The following is a 20,397-nucleotide window of genomic DNA, read 5'->3' on the forward strand; positions in this document are numbered from 1 at the left end:
ATATTGTTGACACCCAGGAACTTGAAAATGCTCACCTTTTCCACTTCTGATCCCTCAAAGAGGACTGGTGTGTATTGCCTTAATTTACCCTTCCTGAAGTCCACCATTATTTCTGGTCTTATTGATACTCACTGCAAGGTTTTTGGTGTGACACAACAAGCTGATCTCGCTCCTTTAGGCCTCCTCGTCGCCATCTGAAAGTTGTGTCGTCAGCAAATTTATAGATGTAGTTTGAGCTGTGCTTCGCCAAACAGCCACTGGTGGAGAGAGAGAGTAGAGCAGTGGGTTAAGCATGCATCCTTGAGGTGAGCCAGAGCTGATTGTCAGTGAGGAGATTATATTATTTCTGACCCGCACTGACGATGGACTCCTGGTGAGGAAGTTTTAGAGGAAGGGACAGTGGCCAGCTTTAGGAGCATTTTAGTTAGAATTGATAATATGATTGTATTGAACACTGAGCTGTAGTCAATAAACAGCAGCCTGACATAAGTATAACTATTGTCCAGGTAATCCAAGGCCAAGTGAAGAGCTAGTGGAATTATATCCGCTATAGACCTATTGTGGCAAAAGGCAACTTGCTGTGGATTTAGATTCTTGGTTAGGCAGGAGCCAACCTCTCAAAGCACCTCATCACAATACAGGCAAGTGCACTCGGTGATAGTCACTGAGGCAGCTCACCCTGGTCTTCTGGGGCACTGGTATGATTGTCACCCTTTTAAAGCATGTGTGAACCTCCAATGCAGCAGTGAGAGATTGAAGGTTTCCTGAACACACCCACCAGTTGGTTAGCACAGGTTTTCAGAGATCTACTAGGTACACCATCAGGGCCTGACACATTGTGAAGGTTCACCCTCTTGAAAGATGCTCTGACGTCGACCTTTGAGACAAAGATTAGAGGGTCACTGGTTGCAACACGGATTCACATAGATGTAATATTATTTGCCTTTTCAACTCATGCATAAAAGATGTTGAGCATCAAAGTTCAAAGTACATTTATTAACTATCTATTCTATACGTATATGCAACCTTGAGATTCATTTCCTTACAGGTCGCCACATAACGAAGAAACCCAGTGGAACCCATTTTTAAAAAAAGACTCAAACACCCAATGTGCAGAAGAAAAAAACAAATCATGCAAACTATATAAAGTAAGCAAATAACATTCAAAATTGAAGTTCACGGAAGTGAGTCCACAGCCACAAAGCCAGTCATTGCTGCAACTGATTCAGGAACCCATTATTTGCAGGCCACAGCCTCAGTTCATTGCAGAGATGAGTAAATTTTGCAGAGCACTGAGCAGAACCCTTGCCTCTGGCCTCAACCCCCTGAATCTGGTTCGGCACTTAAATCGGCCAAATCTCAGATTGGTCCTTGCTCTATGACTCTGGCCTTGTTGCTTCAGTACACTTTCAGGCCTGGTCCCATTTGCCTCGACTCGGCCCATACCCAACTTTCCTAATTCGGCCTGGTGCTTCAATCAGTCAAACTGCAAGTCTTTCCTTGCTTTCAGCCTGCTAGCGCCTTGACTCTGCCTTGCCTCACTTTGGTTCTGCTGCATCGAATCGCCTCCACATCCACTCCAACAATGGCCAAACATTAACTCATTCCCTGCTCTTGGGCCCCGGCCTCGCCACCAGTTTAGCTCATATATGCCACACTACAATACTCCTGCACCTTTGAGACTTCAGTTCACACTGCAAAAATGTTAGGTCACACAGGCAGTTCAAAAGTTCAGCTCCAAAAGGGAAATTACATGCTATTGATTTCAGTAATTGTATCCCAGAAAAAGTGTGATTAATACACTAAAGCATTAGTACCATTCATGATGTTAGGTTTCACTTTGTAGGAGGTAATGGTCTGCAAATTCTGCCAGAGCTGATGTGCATATGATTCCGTCTCTAATCTCAATCAGAATTGTTTCTTTGCTCCTACAATGGCCTTTTATAGGTTATACCTGGACTTCGTGTATCCTTCTGAATCACCAGTCTTGAACGTCAAGGATCTAGCCGTTAGCAGGCTACGAATCTCCTGGTTTATTAACGGTTTTTGATTTGGGTATATTTGGTGTGTTCTCAAAGACACACTCATCCACACTCATCGTGTGAAGCCAAGAGTCCATCTTATCTTACAAAACATTTGTTCAAGGGTCTGATAAAGATGGGATAGAAGCTGTCCTTGAGCCTGATAGTATGTGCTTTCAAGCTTTTGTATCTTCTGCCTGATGGAAGAGGAGAGAATAGAGAATGTCGAGTGGGTAGGGTCTTTGATTATGCTGGCTGTTTTACAGAAGCAGCAAGTAGAGACAGAATCCAAGAGGAGAAGCTGATTTCTCCGCCAAATGCTGTGGGCTGACCACTGGTCCCATTTGGCTCTAATTAGGGCATGAATGCTGGTGGTATTGTCCTGGAAGAGGCCACTGGCATTCGTTTACTGGCAGAACATCTCTGGTGCATCTTCAGAATGAGAAGTGCAGTGATGATTGATGCTCAGTAGATCATGAGCTTTATACCAGCTTTGAGGTCTTCAAACGCGCTTTACATCTGATGGCAAAAGGTTATACTGGAACATCCAAAACTATGATAAATTTGATTATTAATAGCTGAGAGGTGATTTCCAAGGTATGAAACATGGTCCAGGTGTTTGAATCTTATCATGGATCTTTCTTGTCAGAATGGAAAATTGGTTTTGCAAACGTTAATGCCCATTTTCTCATCTGCTTCAATGAATAAGTCTTTGATAACTTGGAGATCAGCCTATGCACTGGAGTGCATACAAGTGCTGACTGTGTGTTGCAGCAATTTACTGAAGTTGGCATGATCTTGTTTCTGGAATGAGGTTGAGCAGCTGTACAAATCTTGCCGATTAGTTCCATTCCTTTGGGAAGCTTATTAGACATGAGGTGGAGTTTTGGAGTGGCCCTATGGCCCATCATGTCTATGCTGACCATCATGCCTATCCATATTAATTCCTCTTCCTACATTAAGTCAGCATCCTCTTACATGCCTTGATCATTCAAGTACCTATGAAGATGTTTCTTAAGTGTTTTCCTGTCTTCACCACTTCCTCTAGCAGCTTATACCAGATGCCAATTACTCTATGTTGTGTTACGTACCCCGTAACTGGGTCACTTACCAACAAAGATAGAGAGGTCCGTTGAAGTCTGATGGTGCTATTTTTAACAGTATTTATTGATAAAAATACACAAAAATAATATCAGTGCAAACATACAGATAATATACGTCATCAATACTAAATCTAAAAGCGCGGGTATAATAATAATCAATAAGAATTAGCTCCATCGTTGTCTAGGGGATAATGTATTGTCCGATGGAAATATAAAAGTCACTCAAGTTCATTTAAGCTGCAGACTGCAGCCTTTGATTGGAGTCAAGAGAGAGGGTTTAAACTTGCCCATTCCTTTTATGATGTCAATCCTTCGAGAGTCGGTGGGGGCTGATTGCTCCTTTGTGTTAACTAAAGCCATTCTTCCGTGGCAAGACCCACCAATTCTGAGGCAAATGGAAAAGGACGTACGTGGGCTTTTCCACCGGCTTTCGCTATTACGCTGTTACAGGAGTTCTAGCGTTTCTTTTGGTGCGTCTAAAAGGGCTGTTCCCCAGACCCTCTTTTATCCCTACTCACGGGGTCTCAGATGTCACTCAGGGTGGAATGATGCCTTCCCCCAACCAGCCCACATTGCCTGAGGGCTTCCACGAAGCATAGTACTCAATACACAATTCCGTCTCCAAGAGACAATGACCTTTTCCGTGGCTTTGTATCGCTGAGGGCCAGGACATTCCAAACGTCTCTCTCTCATTTCCTGGGTCTCCTGCCCTGACCTAATAGCGATCTTGCGATTCTCAAAAAGGAGGGGGCACAGGCGTAACAGTTGAAGAATTTACCCTTGGATCTCTTTTAAACTTGCTCTGTAAGGCTGTCCCTTAAGCCTATGCCCTCTAGCTTTAGACATTCCAACCATGGGATATGACACTGGCTGTCTACACTATCTATGCCTCTCATAATTTTATATCCTTGCTGTTGTGTCACCTCCTCAGCTTCCTTTGTTTCAGGAAAACCTGTCCAACATATCCTGGTAATTCAAGCCCTTCAATCCAAGCAGAATGCTTGTGAATCTTTTCTGGACCCTCTCAAGCTTAATCAGATCTTACATTTAAGTGCACACAATACATTAAGGACAGCCCAGCCAACATTTTATACAGTTGTAAAATGATAGCCCAAGTCTGATGAATAATGCCTTGGCCAATGAATGCTGCTATGCCATTTTCCTCACCCACCATCATGTGTTTCTTTCTATGTATTCATACCTCTTGGTTCTGTTCAAAAGCACCTTTCTGGGACACTGCTATTTACAGTATCTATCTTGCCTTCATTTAATTTCCCAAGATACTTAAGTTTTCACTAGTCCAAGTTAAACTTCATCTGCCATTTCCTATCAAAAGTTTGCTTCTCCCAATTTAGAACTTCAACTTTTCCACTAATGTTGGGTTAGACTAGAACTAGAGGTCTTCAGTTAAGAGTGAAAGGTGAGATGTTTAAGGAGAACATGACGGGTGTGAATGTGGAACGAGTTGCCAGCAGAAGTGGTTGATCTGGGTTTGGTTTCAACATTTAAGAGAAATTTGGATCAGTACATGAATGGGAGGTGTATGGCGGGTTATGGTCTGGGTGCAAGTCAATGGGACTAGGCAGAATAATAGTTTGGTACAGACAACATGGGCTGAAGGGCCTGTTTCTGTGCTTAGTGTTCTTTGACTCTGTGGCTAATCTTTTCTTTTTCCTGGAACTAATAGAATTATGGTTACCGGTCCCAAATATTCCCCCACTGACATAAGATCCGCTTGGCCAGCTTCAATTCCTAAGAAGAGGTTGAGTGTAGCCCCTTCTTTTGAAAGGCCATCAATGTATTATTACAAATATATTTAAGAAGTTTTGCTTGATATAAACCCTTGGTCCTCTAGCAGTCAATGTAAGTAAGAGAATTTAAAATTGCCGTATTTTGCAACCCTGCATAGTCATAAAGGTTTTTCCTCTTGTACATCAACTCAGGTTTTTACCAGCCACAGACACTGCCTAACCTGCTTAGTAAACACTTTTTGTTTTCAGTTCTGATTTCAGCATTCCAGTTTTGTGATTTAGAAATTGTTTTTTTTATACAATTCCAGTAATAATGTACAAGGATTGGAAAAAATGCAAACTTTGCCGGCATTGAAAGAGGACTGTTGCTCTTAAAGATGAATAAATTATTAAATAAAAATAATTTATGCAGTCTCTCAAAAAGAAGTAATACTTCCAACTTAAATGTTAGAAACCATAATCCATATGTCATTAATGTGTCTTTGTAGAGTAACTTTGAAGTTGGTTTCTTTTAGCTGTTCTATAAGGAAGGATTTATTCATGTTAACATATATATGTTGTTTTAAACAAGCTTGTTCATTTGTACAGTACATATCTTTTTTCCACACTTTATTTTATCTTTAAGTTTTATCTTTCAGTTTGCATTATTGGCTGAAACTTTTTTTAAATTATTGTTGACAAGTCATTTTCCGCTTTGCTGTTTGTTTTGCCAAGCTGTTTAATTTTGTAATTTGTTTGCTCTGTGATTTAATTTGCATGATTTTAAAGAATCTTTTTAGTTCAATTGAAATCTTTTGAAAATGAAATTATCTGCACAGCTTTAAAATTGCACTCTAACAAGTTTGATGCATGATATTTTTAGAATGCAGTTTCTTCACAGCTTTTAACATAGTTTGGTTAACTGCACATTGCATTATTTGTTTGCTTGCTGAATATTTAATAATTGTTTTCCTTTTTTTCCCTTATTGGTAAATTTCTTTAACCTTCCTTCACATTGTGTTCACCAATAGCCGTGGAGGGTAAGCAAATAATATGTGCATTTTTTCTTTTATTTTAATCTAACTTTTAAATATTATGTCTGTTCATATAAGGTGATTTGAAAAGGGTTGTATAATTCCAATGCATTTATATTATGCCAATTACAATATTTAAGTATATTTAGTATATAGTAGTGCCCTTTACATAAAATTCTAGGCATGAATAATTAAGATTTATTTCAGAGTGGTTCATTGTATTATGCTGGTCATTTCATCCATGCTATTTCCTTAGGCTCTTTGAAAGAACTCTCCAATTGATAACACTGCCGATCTGTTTCCTAAGCCCTAAAAAACACCACATTTAAGTGTAAATTCAATTCTCTTTTGAAAATTATCTCAGAATGCTTCCATCATCTTTTCAGATTATGCATTCTCAAGTTAGATCACAGGTTGAGAAATACTTGATTCAGTAATAATTCAGTGAATTATTTTTAATAACTGCTACAATATTGTTCTATATGAAACATTTGAGAATTTTTTAATGTTTATAAAATTTGAAATCCAGTCATATTTGAAGACAAAATGACACAAAAATTAATAGGTAACATCTTAATAGGATTGTGCAACAAACACACAATGCTGGAAGAACTGAGCAGGTCAGGCAGCATCGAGGGAAATGGATCGACAGTCAATGTTTTGGAGTGAGACCCTTCATCAGGACTGAAAAGGAAGGGGGAAAATGCCAGAATAAGGAGGTGGGGGAGGTGAAGGAGGATAGCTAGAAGGTGAAAATGAAACCAGATGGGTGGGAGAGGAGGGGATGAAGTAAGAAGCTCGCTGGTGATAATTGAAAAAGGCAGAAGGCTGAAGAAGGAGGAGAGGTGAGTTGACCATGAGAGAAAGGAAAAGAGGAGGGCCAGCAGTGGGAGGTGATAAGAAGATGACAAGAAGTAGTAAGAGGCCAGAATGGGGAAATGAAGAAGTGTGCGGGGGGGGGGGGGGGGGGAATAATTCATGCTATCAGGTTGGAGGCCACTGAAAGGGGGAATATATCTTTCCCCTTCCTTTCCAGTCTTGATGACTGGTCTTGGCCTGAAACATTGGCTGTTGATTAATTTCCATAGTTTCTGCCGGACCTGCTGAGTTCCTCAAGCATATTGTGTGTGTTATTCTGAATTTGCAGCATCTGCAGGATCTCTTGTGTTTATTCATAGGATTGTGATCTCTGAGATTCAGAAATGTAGCAAAATTTGTGATTACTACTTGTCATGATGTAGACAGAAATATAATTTCAAGAATGTTGATGCAACTGTAGATGATTGTTATACTATAATCTTCCTAGCTAAATTTTACCTAGTGTCCAGTGCACATGGAGAAACTTCTGCCCTTATTCAAATTGGGATCTGACAATTTAATCTATACAGCAGATAAGCTGGTCACATAAACTCTGTAAATCTCATAGCTGAATTGATAAACCATGGGTAAAAAAGGAACAATCCTAGAGAAAAATGTATTCTTTTGTACCACCAGCAAAGACGAGATTCTTTATTTGAGTCTATTGGGCAAAACCAAGTTATACATTCATTCACTGTGTATTCATACTGAGTATTTCAAATTTAAAAGTTCTAAAGAAAATATTTTGAATTAAAACGTTCCTGAGGTGATTAGTAACTTCCACTTTTCTTTAGCTTTGCCTATGCCCTTTTCTCATTGGATACTGGATGTGGAACTGTCACTGTTTCTATATAAAAACAGTGTTCTGATCTTCCTGTCCATAAACTGAAAATCATTACTTAAAAATTATCAATGTTTGTGTTGTAGTCTGGCATTCTGGCATACATTTTTTTCCTCCATCTCATCTATAAACTGAAAAGATGCACTACTTCTTCTGAAGATGTAAGTTTGGTTGAATTACTGCAAGAGGAAAACCAAGCAACTTTCCCATCTAATTAATCTCTTTTTCCAGAATTTACGTCATAATAAACTAGTTAAAGCAAAAAAGTACAATGCACCCCAAAATGACAATTATCACAAAAATTGCTGAATTACCTTCCTTCCTTCAAGCTGTGGGCTTCACAGTAAATGTATTAAGAATATTCATTTGTCTAAAAGTGATCATTTTCTGTTCAATGCATTGTCATCTCAGGGATTTTCTTCCGACACACTTGAAATGAATAAATATCTAAGCCAGCAGATACTGATCACGTAACATGAATGCTGACTATAATCTCAAGCTGGCATTTTATAAGAAATTCCCTAATTCTCCGTCCCTGCTTTTTAAAAAAAAAAATCTTGCATGCTAGGAACCTTGTAACTGGTGAAGGGGCTGTGAAACGTCAACTGCTTATTGCCCTCCACAGATTTGCCTGACTGCTGAGAGTTTCTCCAACATTGTGTGTGTGTGTGTGTTGCTCAAGATTTCCAGCATCTGCAGAATCTCTAGTGGTTATGAATGTTTATTAGCACATGATTTCAGCAACTACACATTTTTATTCCAAGACATACAAATACTAAAATGTAACACAGGCAAAATGCTGGAGGAACTCAGTAGGTTAGGCAGCATTAATGGAGAGCAATAAACAGTCAATGTTTCGGGTCGAGACTGAGCACAAGCTGGCAGGTGAGGGGGGAAGGTGGATGGGTGGGAAACGGAGGATGAAAAAAGAAGCTGTGAGGCTATAGGTGGAAGAGGTATGCCATTTTCAATTCTCAGATATTCAAGCATTATATATTTCCTTATTTTGATGTGGACACAATATTTGGATTCATTTTTACATTAGCTGTTCAGGTTTCAAACCAAAAAGGGAAGTCCAGAAGTATTCTGATGCCACTGTATAAACATGTTTCTGATGCAGCAAAAAAAGGTCATTTCAAAGTGATAATCTTTAGATCCTGTAGTCCATGTTACACTCCAAAATGGAATTACGATTGATGAATAAATGAACTTTTTATACATGAGGAAAAACATGGACGTTGAGTATTAATGTAAATTTTGTACTCTGGGGAAAAATACACACGCAGGACAACAAATACTTTTTCGGGTCTTAATTCCTTTATCTGTTTTAGATATTTTATTGCAGAAAGAGGGTATCAAAATAAGAAGAACAGTTCCCGCCATTACAATCTCAGTTTAACTTCAGACCACACCCTCGTTACAAATGAAGTATGAAAATAACTAAAACAAAATATACAAAACCTATATGATAGCGGCAATTCTAAAAAAAACAATACAGACATTAGAATATCTCCAACCCTGTACCTTATACACAATATTAATAAATTAATTATACAATATAAATTAATTAATTAATACATCTCATCTCAACTAAGAGATACAGTATACTCACATTTGGCACACACACACTTCCAAACACACACAGGCTAGACCTTGAAATGAGTTCTTCTCGCTCACGCTATGTGAACAGAGATTAACACATTCACGTTACTCTGTCATATTCACATTCGGTCAATGAAACAATAAAGAAAGACAAATAAACTTTTAATTGAATTACTAAAAAGACTAACCCAGTAGGCCAATGAAGGAACCTCACAATCACACTATCCAGCACTGATCAATTTACTTGTGAAAATCTAAAGCATCCACATGTAAAACACATCAAATTACTGATATTCTAGATTTACAAACAAGTAAAAACGAATTTACATGGATATTATCAAATATTGTTCACCCTTCCTCAACAAGCCTGGGAAAAGCATTCAAACGTCGTCCTTTCTAGAACATGGCAACTCTTCATTCTACTCCACCCATGCAAAATAACATCATCATTTTCCCTTAAAGGCACAGGCTGCTATTTTAGCATTACCAAGGTGAATGCTTACGTGTACTTTAACAATAAAAAATGATATTTAACGGTCACCTGGTTACATAAATGTAGATCAATTTGGCTCTGATTTTACAGAAAAAAAGTTGTTCCCTTTTCTAGTCACCTTCATTTTATAATTAACCAACTATTTGTTATGTATGTAACAGCACATGTAATTGCTTGAATGTGGTTGTAATCACTTCTATATTCGCATTTTATAAATTAAAGGTAACCCACCTTTATTAATGTTTCTGTGAACTTGTTATGATGAATTTTTGGCAGAATCTTTAATTAGTATGTAATTTGGTAGGCTCCTGAATGAATGTTTTCTTGGAGCTTTTGTTTCTGTTCCACTGCAGAACTTTGGATGTTTGATTTGGATATTTGCTAACATCCAATTAATTTATTCCATTTTAATCACTGTTTCTTATGCTGGAGTCTTGTCATTGTTAATTGATTAATTGACAACTAAATTAATGTCACACTGAAATACTGTGTTTGTTTATTGCCTGAGTTATGGTAATTTTGTTGTTTTATTCAGTTTAAATGTTTTGTTTAATTGTTTCTACATTTTGTTTTGTTGATTGCATATTACATTAACCAAACAAAACTAAATGTTTCTTTTTACATGCCTGTTTTGTATGTGTCTGCATGAAGTTATCAAACAAATCTTTCTTCAGAGTTCTGCACATGTCCAGTAAAAATAGTACAGATCATCGTGAGTTTAACTGATGTTACTGGACGGTTACAGCTATGAATTGGCACAGTGTTTTCCAGTTTTACTAGTTGTATGTATCCATTATGACAGTATCTGCCAATGATTGGAGTTAAAGTACAAAACTTGCAGAGAATAAGACAACTGACTCTGCTTAATTTAAAAATTGATACTACAGGAACATGATTCCAAGACTACACCAGTTACATCCTCTATTGTGCATACAAAAATAAGTTCTAGAACTTTTTTAATGGTTGGAACCAGGGCTGGCAAACCTTTTTGAGAGCATGTACCCAAATTGGTGATTATTTTTAAAATTCTCATGTACTATTGTAATATTGAGCAGAGATAATCATTGATTAATAAATTAGTAACAACAGTCATGGACTTTTCTAAGGAAAAAGGCAGAGTCTTGTTACTACTTTATGTGTATTCATTATTTTACTATAATTGAAAGTATAATGGAGACAGATTGAAATAAGTGAAACATTTAGAAAGCTTGTTGAAAACTATTAATATTAGTCTTTTAAAAAGACAGTTGAAAAATAAATATACATGGAGGCACTAAACTACATACAGTATTTTCCATTATTATCATCAAATATCCAGTGTTCACTCACAAATAACAGAAGAAAAAATATAAACAGAATAAAGCCAATGCCAACTGGCCCAATTATTTACTATCAAAGTACTGATAAAAACACCAAGCCTGTGAGGATTTCAAAACATATCATCCATGACACATATTCTTGCAACTGTCTATTTCTCATCAAACCTGCCTGAAACTTTTTCTGTGAAAACATCTCACTGCATTCATGTCGTAAATAACCATTCACTGTTTCATTTGGTAGTTTAGATCATCATTATGTATCTTTTCATTATGGCTAGGGTTTAAAGAATCAAGGGGTAGCACTGCATGTTGCATACCAACATTTTTTGACCTGCTAGTTTAGGCATGCATGCTATAGGTTCGCCGCCCCTGGTTGGAACTTTCTGAATTTATTTATGCCCTTGTTGAGCCTTTTTGTAATGGACAATATCATAATTGACACCATTGGTAAACAGTTAATTTCTGAACTATAAATAGTTCTAACTTTGGCAGACTCTTCAAGGAAGTACTTGAGGGAAAGAAATGCTGGGATGGGTTTTCTTTTGTTGTAGTTGAAATGTTTCCAAATTGCACTGTTTGGAATTATTAATTACTTTTCATTTGGTCAGAATGCCCTTCCCTCTTTTGGCTTAATTTAACAAATGCACTAAAGTTCCTTAATTCCAATTTTATTTTAAGCTGATTGAGGAAGTATTTAAACTAATTTAACTCTACAGATTTAAAAAAATACATCATGTAATTAAAAAAAAGTTTTGATTTGACTTAGGGAAAAAGGGTTAAAATTCAGCAATGCAGTTTCTGTTCTAATGATGACAAAATGGAATCTGATTTCATTTTAGCTAACTTACTGTAAAAGTTTAATGAGAAAGTGCAATTGGGTATACTTGGTGTTAAATTCAATTTCTTTAAATCTAATTACCACATGCTTTGAAAGAACATGCTATTTCTCAAATGAATGAATATTTTGAGAATGGATTCTTTAGATCAGTGGTATCTCATTGAGAGGATATGGAGTTCTCAGACATGAACAAAACCAGTGTGTGGCTGGTTAAGTACATAGCTAAATTACAGCCTTTAAATCACAACACTATTATTTTAAATATATCCCGTTGTGGGTTTTCTTTCTGCATTTGATGTTTGTATTTTGTAGTTTGGGTATGCATTATTCAGCCTGAGTAGTAATGTGTAAAACTATCACATAGGGCACTAAACAGTATAGTATTATTGAGAAAGTGCAACTAACAGCTGCCAAACATTTCGTTCAGTATATACCGTGACTTGTGTTTCTAAAATGAAATTGCTGGCAGTCATTGATATTCCTTTCATAATGAGAAAAATCAAGGATAGCACAATACTAACCAGCAAATTCTTGCAATCCAGATTCAGCCACAAGAAATAAGTCCTCCACCTACAGCTAACTTGGATCGTTCCAATGACAAAGTATATGAAAATGTGACTGGATTGGTAAAGGCAGTGATAGAAATGTCCAGTAAAATCCAACCAGCACCTCCAGAGGAATACATACCAATGGTGAAGGTGAGTAATGTTTATAAATGGATACTTATGAACTTGTGAACCTGACTAATTCATAATCGTTGGGAAAAAGTACTAATATTAGTGATTGATCGGTAAGTAGAATATACATACCATGTGCCTTTCACCCCTGGAGCCAAATTAAAGAAAGACTGATATTTGAAACTATAACTGTTGGTGTTAGGGTTCAAGCTAAAATGGTTTTACCAACTTCCGGTCATGGATAAAACTACTTCTGATATTATAAAGCACACAGTCCCACTCAGAAGGAAACAAAAAATGTTACGCAGTTGTATATTTTAAAAATAATAAGTAAAAAATTGTTTACTTTGAGAATTAAGTACTTTCTAAAACTATATTTTAAGAGGTTTGAAGCATTGAAAGCAAACAATGAGCTGAAGAATATTATCGTGTTTTTTATTCAATGCAGCAATCCCTGCCGAATGTACTATTTACAGACTTGCCGGTACAGCCTTTCTAGGTCTAGCTGAAGGAAGATCATAAGTCCAAGTAACAGATATTTCACAGATGACAATATTTGTTTGCAAGTGGCTCAGAAGGAAAAGCAGCTCCCTAATCTTGAGACCTTGCTTGTAAAACTGAATTTTGAGATGCAGAGGCATTAGTATTAATATTGTACTCATGATGTAACTTGTGTCTTTTTCATTTCTGTAAATCAAAGAACATTTTCTTTTTGTGATCTTGTAACTTTGTGATGCTTCCCACAATAATGGGGTAAGTTATATTAATTCATTGGCAAATCTCAATTCTGTTCTAAAGATGTGATGAAGAGTAACCCAGTAAGTATAAAAGTAATATGATGCATTTTATAATTCACCCTGTCAAAGAACAATTCTTATGTGTACTTGAATGAAATGTTTTAGAGTGTAACAAATTAATTGATGAAATATTTAGTAAAATATTTCCAATAGCATCATTCAGTTTCATTAAATTTGAACAATGAAACAAATTTTGTAGAAGATTGATGAGTAAATTATAAACAGTGCTTTGATTCTGGTTAATGTATTCTCAGGAGGTTGGTTTGGCATTAAGAACATTGTTGGCGACTGTAGATGAAACTATTTCGTCACTCCCAGCAAGCACCCACAGAGAGGTGAGCCAATAAAAAAATCACAACCTTACTTGATTAATTAATACCTATTTACAAAGTTACTCCTTAATTTAGTCCAAGTCAAACTATGTGTGAGTTTAGGTGATAGGTGTCACATAATTGACAGAGTCAATAATTCAAGATTTGTCATCCAGGATCAAATCTTTATTGATAACAAGTTATCACATAATTGAATTGGTGCTTCTTTATTTAGTGTTAAACTTAACTTTGTCTTGTGAATTGATAAAGTCTGTAAATGTGCAAAACCTGCCAGTTTTTGAAAAGTATTAGAAAAGTTAAAGACACACTGCTGTTTACTGAGTTTAAATAAGTTAGAAAGTCATGTAACCTTTGCTTGATCTTGTTGGTTGATTGATATTTTATTAACTATGTACATTGTGAAGATTTGCCTGATGTATTTTTTAATTAAAGTGAAACATAAACCTACAAATATAAATTTGCAAAAGTTCATCACCTGCATAACTGTCATTTTTGTATCTGACTACGTATATTTTCTTTGAAAATCTGTTTCCTTTCTATTATAATTGTGCATCAGTATCAGTTAAACTGCCATTTATATGTAATTATGGATTTATTAATTTGGCTAAGTGCTGCTCAGTGCAGTTGCTCATTTTTAAGTTCTTTCACTGATACAAAATTCTATAATTCTGTTTACATATCACGATTTACTATGTTACAATGAGGCTGTGCCACTCTCTAACCATATTTTTCTTTTATAGATCGAGATGGCACAAAAGCTGTTGAATTCTGATCTAGCAGAATTAATCAGTAAGATGAAGCTAGCCCAACAATATGTGATGACAACGCTCCAGCATGATTATAAGAAGCAGATGTTGACAGCTGCACATGCATTGGCTGTGGATGCCAAAAATTTGCTGGATGTTATTGACCAAGCCAGACTGAAAATGATAGGGGGTCAGACGAGACCCCTCTAGCTATATGGAATCTGCTTTTGGCCAGGGTGGGCAGGGTCTTAGAATGATCACGTGATCATATCTGTAACCAGCACATGGAGTCACAAAGAGCCAAATTTAAAAACTTCATATATCTACATGTGTATAGAAGCCAAGAATGTGCTATAATATCGAGGATTCTGGGAAACCCAAGGGCTGAGAATTCTTTCTGCACAGTACAGGAACTCCAGACTGGAACTTTTCTCTCTGAATAGTAACAGACCAATATTTAGCTGCAATACATCAAACAGGATTTGAAAAAGATGTTATATTTTCAGACTGAAGTCATTTAATTGTAACAAAAAAAAGGTTTCTTGATTCTCCACCTCTTATGAATGGAGGTGCTCCTATATTTCAAAACCACATGTAAGTGTTGGTTTAAAAACTGGCATGTAGAATAGAGATAAGACTGAATTTTCCTTTGAGCAGAAATACATGCTAGTCATTTAGAGAAAATCTGGAAAAGATTGAGTTGCATTTGTTGATGCAGCAAAAATGAGTGTCGTGTATTAATATTTCTTCTACAATTGTTTAATTTCATTTTTTTAATTATTTAAAATGAAAGCCATGATGACAATTAAAAGAAAATAGTTCATAACCATCTTGTTTCTGGCTTGTCTAGGATTTTCTTGGGAACAGTGTAGTATGCAGGCATGGTACATTTATTTTTAATTTTCCTTATGTTATATGTGTTCTCTGGAACTCCCTCCTTCATTTTGGGTATAAATTATTCTCAGGAAGAATATAATGAACTGTACAGCTATATGACCTATTAAAAAGGTGTTAACAAGAAGCTCAAGCTTGTAATGTTTTCTGCAACTTGTCTAGCATGTATACTTGCATTCTGTTTCTCTCATCAATTATAATTTGTACTTGGGTTGAACCAGCAACCCAAACATGTGAATAAATTGAGAGCTGGTACCAGAAGCAGTGGCCTCCAAAGCTTGAAAATTCAACCTGCTTATTCATCTCTTACAGGGAAATGACTTTGCTCAACTGTGGGATTGACTCTGACTAACCCCTTACTAATAAATGTAGCTCCACCAGTAGTACCCAAAGCAAGAGATAGAAAACATTGGCATATTCCAAATGACTATTTTTATTTAAGATGTTTGTCTCTCTCACCTACTGTTTCCCTTTATCTTCTACAGGGTAAAATCTCTTAGTTTATGCATAATTCTTTGGCAACATATAGGGCCTTTTAAATGGTACGTAATTGAACATGGATAAAACATAGGAAACCTTCAGCACAATACAGGCCCTTCGGCCCACAAAGTTGTGCCAACCATGTCCCTACCTTAGAAATTACTCGACTTCCCCATAGCCCTCTATTTTTCTAAGCTCCATATACCTATCCAAAAGTCTCTTAAAAGACCCTATCATATCCACCTCCACCACCATTGCTGGCAGCCCATTCCATGCACTCACCACTCTGAGTAAAAAACTTACCCCTGACATCTCCTCTGTACCTACTCTCCAGCACTTTAAACTGGTATCCTCGTGACAACCATTTTAGCCTAGGGAAAGAGCCTCTTACTGTCCACACAATCAATGCCTCTCATCATCTTATACACCTCTCGGTGTATAAACTTAAAAGTTTGGTTTCTAAACATCATGCTGCTTTTAACAAATCCAAGTTTTATGTAATGATTAGTAACAATATTAGAGAATTTTATTGTACATAGAATTTATAAATGTAACTTCATTTATCTCTTTTGAGTTAAATGATCAAATTGAGCTTCCTTAAATTTAGAAGATTGCTGCTTCAGGGTGATTAATTCATCTGGGAGGTGTCAAAGAACTACATCCCCTTGTGGGTCAATTCAGAACAACAGAGCAAAAGCTTTTGTAAAATTTAAATATTTGGGGAATAACAATTATAAACAGGGATTTTGGTGTTATTCTTCCTTGTTACATTGAGACAATTGAAACATCCCTGGTATTACCCAAGCTGAAGCTAACTTTGTTAGCCAGATAAAGATTGAAAATGCTGCAAACACTTGGCAGGTCAGGCAGCTGTGGAAGGAGAAAGTTAACACTTCATCAACATCTGGTGGTAACATCTGTTAAATTTGCTGTAAACCTCCTGTATCCCCCTTTGCAGTAATCAAGCAAGGCTTTGACAAAGGACTTGTACACTATTGTACTCAAACCCTTTGAGATAAGGTGGAAATATTCTAATACACTTGTGTAAAAGCCTTTACCAAAATGGATTTATAAATCTTTGGCACCACATCACCTGGTGTTTCAGCATTATGTTGATTCTTTTTGTTGTCATCAAATCTAAAGTGGGTGACTTTACACTTCACAGTTAACTCCATCTGCTAGCTTTTAGACACTTCATTTAGTTTATCTTTGTAACTTTTTGCTTGGTCTGACTCACATCCTCTGCAAGCAGGTAAATAATCTCCATAGATGCTGCCTGACTTGCTCAGTTCCTCCAGCATTTTGTGTCTGTGTGGTGCAAGATTTCCGGCATCTGTGGGATCGCATAGTCCAGAACGAGGGATCACAGTTTAAGGATAAAGGGTCCATTTAGGACCGAGATGAGGAAAAACTTCTTCACACAGAGAGTGGTGAATCTGTGGAATTCTCTGCCACCGGAAACAGTTGAGGCTGGTTCATTGGCTATATTTAAGAGGAAGTTAGATATGGCCCTTGTGACTAAAGGGATCAGGGGGTATGAAGAGAAAGCAGGTACAGGGTTCTGAATTGGATGATCATACTGAATGGCGGTGCAGGCTCGAAGGGCCGAATGGCCTACTCCTGTACCTATTTTCTATGTTTCCATACCTTCCTATTCCTTCATCTGTCATCAATGTACTTACCATGTGCACACTTCTAGTTGACCCCATTTATTCTGCCAATAAGAGGAAAAACATCTCTTACCTATATAATAAGTAGAATGGCAGTGATGCTTCACCCCCAGACGAGCTCAACACCTTCTATGCTCACTTTGAAAGGGAGAATAAAACTACAGCTGTGAAGATCCCTGCAGCACCCAGTGACCTTGTGATTTCTGTCTTGGAGGTTAACGTCAAGTGGTCTTTAAGGAGGATGAACCCTTGCAAGTCGGCAGGTCCCAATGGAGTACCTAGTAAGACTCTGAAAACCAGGGTGACCAACTGACAGGAGTGTTCAAAGACATTTTCAATCTCTCATTGCTATAATCAGAAGTTTCCACCTGCTTCAAAAGAACAACTATTATACCAGTGCCCAAATAGAGCAGTGTGAGCTGCCTTAATGACTATCATCCAGTAGCACTCACATGTACGGTGATGAAGCGCTTAATAGGTCTATGGCAGAATACGTTCTTACTGGCTCTCCTTGCAGCCTTGGTTCTCCAAACAATATGAATATCTATGTCAGGATGCCATTTACTGACTACAGCTTGGCATTAAATGCCAGCATTCTGACAGTCCTGATCGAAAAGCTCCAAAACCTGGGCCTCTGTAACTTCCACTGCAACTGGATCCTCTACTTCTGCGCACAGACTACAATCTGTGCGGATTGGAAATAACATCTCCACCTCGCTGGCAGTCAACACTGGCACACCTCAGGGATGTGTACTTAACCCACTGTTCTACTCTCTACTCTACACCCCTGGCTGTGTGGATATGCCATCTGTAACCATTGTTGGGAGAATCTGAAATGGAGACAAAGGGTGTACAGTAGTGAGACATACTAGCCAGTTGAGAGGTGTCGCAGAAACAACATTGCACAATGTCAATATGACCAAAGAATTGATTGTGAAGTTCAGGAAGGGTGGTTGGGAGAACATACACCAGTGGAGGGAGTGCGCAATTTCAAGTTCCTGCGTGTCAATATCTCTTGAGGACCTAACCTGGTCCCAACATAGGGATTGTTGGGATTATAGAGATCTATAAAGAAGGCAAAACAGTGGCTATATTTCATTAGGAATTTTGAGGAGATTTGGTATGTCATCTATAATACTCTCAAATTTCTACAGATGTACCATTGAGAGCATTCTAACTGGCTGCTTCGGGGGGGATAGGTTGCTATTGCAGAGAGCCATAAAATTAGTCAGCTTCATTGTGGGCACTAGCCTCCATAATATCCAAGGCATTTTCAAGGAGCGATGCCTCAAAAAAGTGGCATCCATCATTAAGGTCCCCCACCACCCAGGACATGCCCTTTTCTCATTGTTACCATCAGGCACACACACTCAGTGATTGAGAAGCAGCAGCTTCCTATCTGCCATCCGGTTTCTGAATGGACATTGAACCCATGAACACCTCTACTTTTTTTTTTGCACTACTTATTTAAATTAAATAATATATATACTTACTATAATGCAGTTTTTTTCTATATCATTGTGTACTACATTGTACTGCTGCTGCAGAGTTAACAAATTTCACAACATACGCTGGTGATATTAATTCTGATTCTGACTCTGTGATTTTGGTTTCACCCACATCTCAATCTGACTCAAAACTGAACAGCATGTGCCTCAACAATGCCAGACAATCAGTGCAAGTAGATCTGCAACCCTCATTAAAATAGACCTTAATAAAAACTATTGGAATCAGCACCAGATGAGAGGAGACATCTGTGTCGGGCTGAATTAACCAAGTACAGAGAGACCTGGCTTGGAAATGGTTAAGTGAGTGAAGTTAACACTAGCACCAATCAACAATTACTATTTAAGTCTGTCTGAGAACTCAAGTGAGTCTAAAGATACTCCACTAGATACCATTTCTAGATACCCAGATACCATTTGAAAAAGAAGTGAATCTGTGTTTGTCAGCTTGTTAGTTTCACCTCTTTGCAGAGTCATGAGGGGGAGGAGCAACAAGATTTGGAGCAGGACCTTTGAAAAAGAGTTGAGTCTCTGTGTTTGTGAACTTCCAAATTCAGCTTTGCAGGAGTCCAACAGAGACAAATCTGCAAATATTTAAAAGTAAATTGGCAAAATAACAACCAATAAAAAAGAAGGTCGTGGCCATTGCTAAAATGGGGTTTTGAAGCTTTGGCTCATGGAGCTTCAGCAGGAAGAGGCTGAGTAAGTCACCTAGGTGAGTGCGAAACTCAAAGGTTTCAGAGGGAAGGCACAGGTAAGAAAAGGTAAGGTTTGTTTGGTGTTTGTAAATCCTTCATCCTTAATTCATTGTAGGCAGAATGGTAGTTAAGGCAGTGGGATGTGGCATTTCAGGGTAGCGAACAGTCTCCCTGATGACTTTGCCTGAGGGAAGTGCACCCAACTTTAGCTCCTTACTGACTAGGTTAAAGAACTGGAACTGGATGTACTCAGAACCATCCTGGAGGATGAAAACCTCATAGATGAAACTTTTTGCTGAGGTGGTCACACCCAGAGTGCAGGTTTCAGATAGAATATCGGTGACAACCAGAAGAAGTAAGGGGAGTAGGTAGTCAGTGCAGGTTTCCCTGTGGCCTCAGCAACAAGTACAATATGCCCCTGGGTGTGATGTACTGTTAGAGTGCAGCAGCATCAGCCAGGCCAGTGGCACTATGGCCAGCTCTGAGGCTCAACAGGGAAGGGTAAAGTTAGGAAGAGCAATAGTGATTGGAGACATGAAAGCTGGGGGACAGACCAGAGATTCTGTGGCTGCGAGAGGCACCAGGATGGTGTGTTGCCTCAGAGTGGCTACAGGATATTCTGAAAGGGTAAAGGTGAGTTACATACTCGCACCAATGATGAAAGTCCCTCATGGGAGGCTCGTCCAGAAAATTAAGATGCATAGGATCCATTGTGAATTGGCTGCTTGGATTCAGAACTGGCTTGTCCATTGAAGACAG

General features: G+C 37.8%; 1 protein-coding gene across 15 annotated transcripts in view; it reads left to right on the forward strand.

Moving 5' to 3' along the window:
* LOC132397252 (focal adhesion kinase 1) overlaps positions 1-16,254 on the forward strand; it is a 545,830-nt gene extending 529,576 nt beyond the window's left edge. For 11 of the 15 annotated variants that reach the window (XM_059975823.1, XM_059975834.1, XM_059975802.1 and 8 more), the window contains 3 exons: positions 12,382-12,537; positions 13,568-13,648; positions 14,386-16,253. In XM_059975823.1, the coding sequence (XP_059831806.1) occupies positions 12,382-12,537; positions 13,568-13,648; positions 14,386-14,601 (453 nt within the window). In that variant the 3' untranslated portion in view covers positions 14,602-16,253. Of the gene's footprint in view, positions 1-1,048; positions 6,631-12,381; positions 12,538-13,567; positions 13,649-14,385 lie in introns of those variants that run through there. The other 4 variants (XM_059975748.1, XM_059975759.1, XM_059975870.1 and 1 more) reach the window with 3 other exon arrangements.
* The last annotated feature ends 4,143 nt before the right edge of the window (positions 16,255-20,397 follow it).

Source organism: Hypanus sabinus, chromosome 1, assembly GCF_030144855.1.
Source record: "Hypanus sabinus isolate sHypSab1 chromosome 1, sHypSab1.hap1, whole genome shotgun sequence".
Taxonomy (NCBI): Eukaryota; Metazoa; Chordata; class Chondrichthyes; order Myliobatiformes; family Dasyatidae; genus Hypanus; species Hypanus sabinus.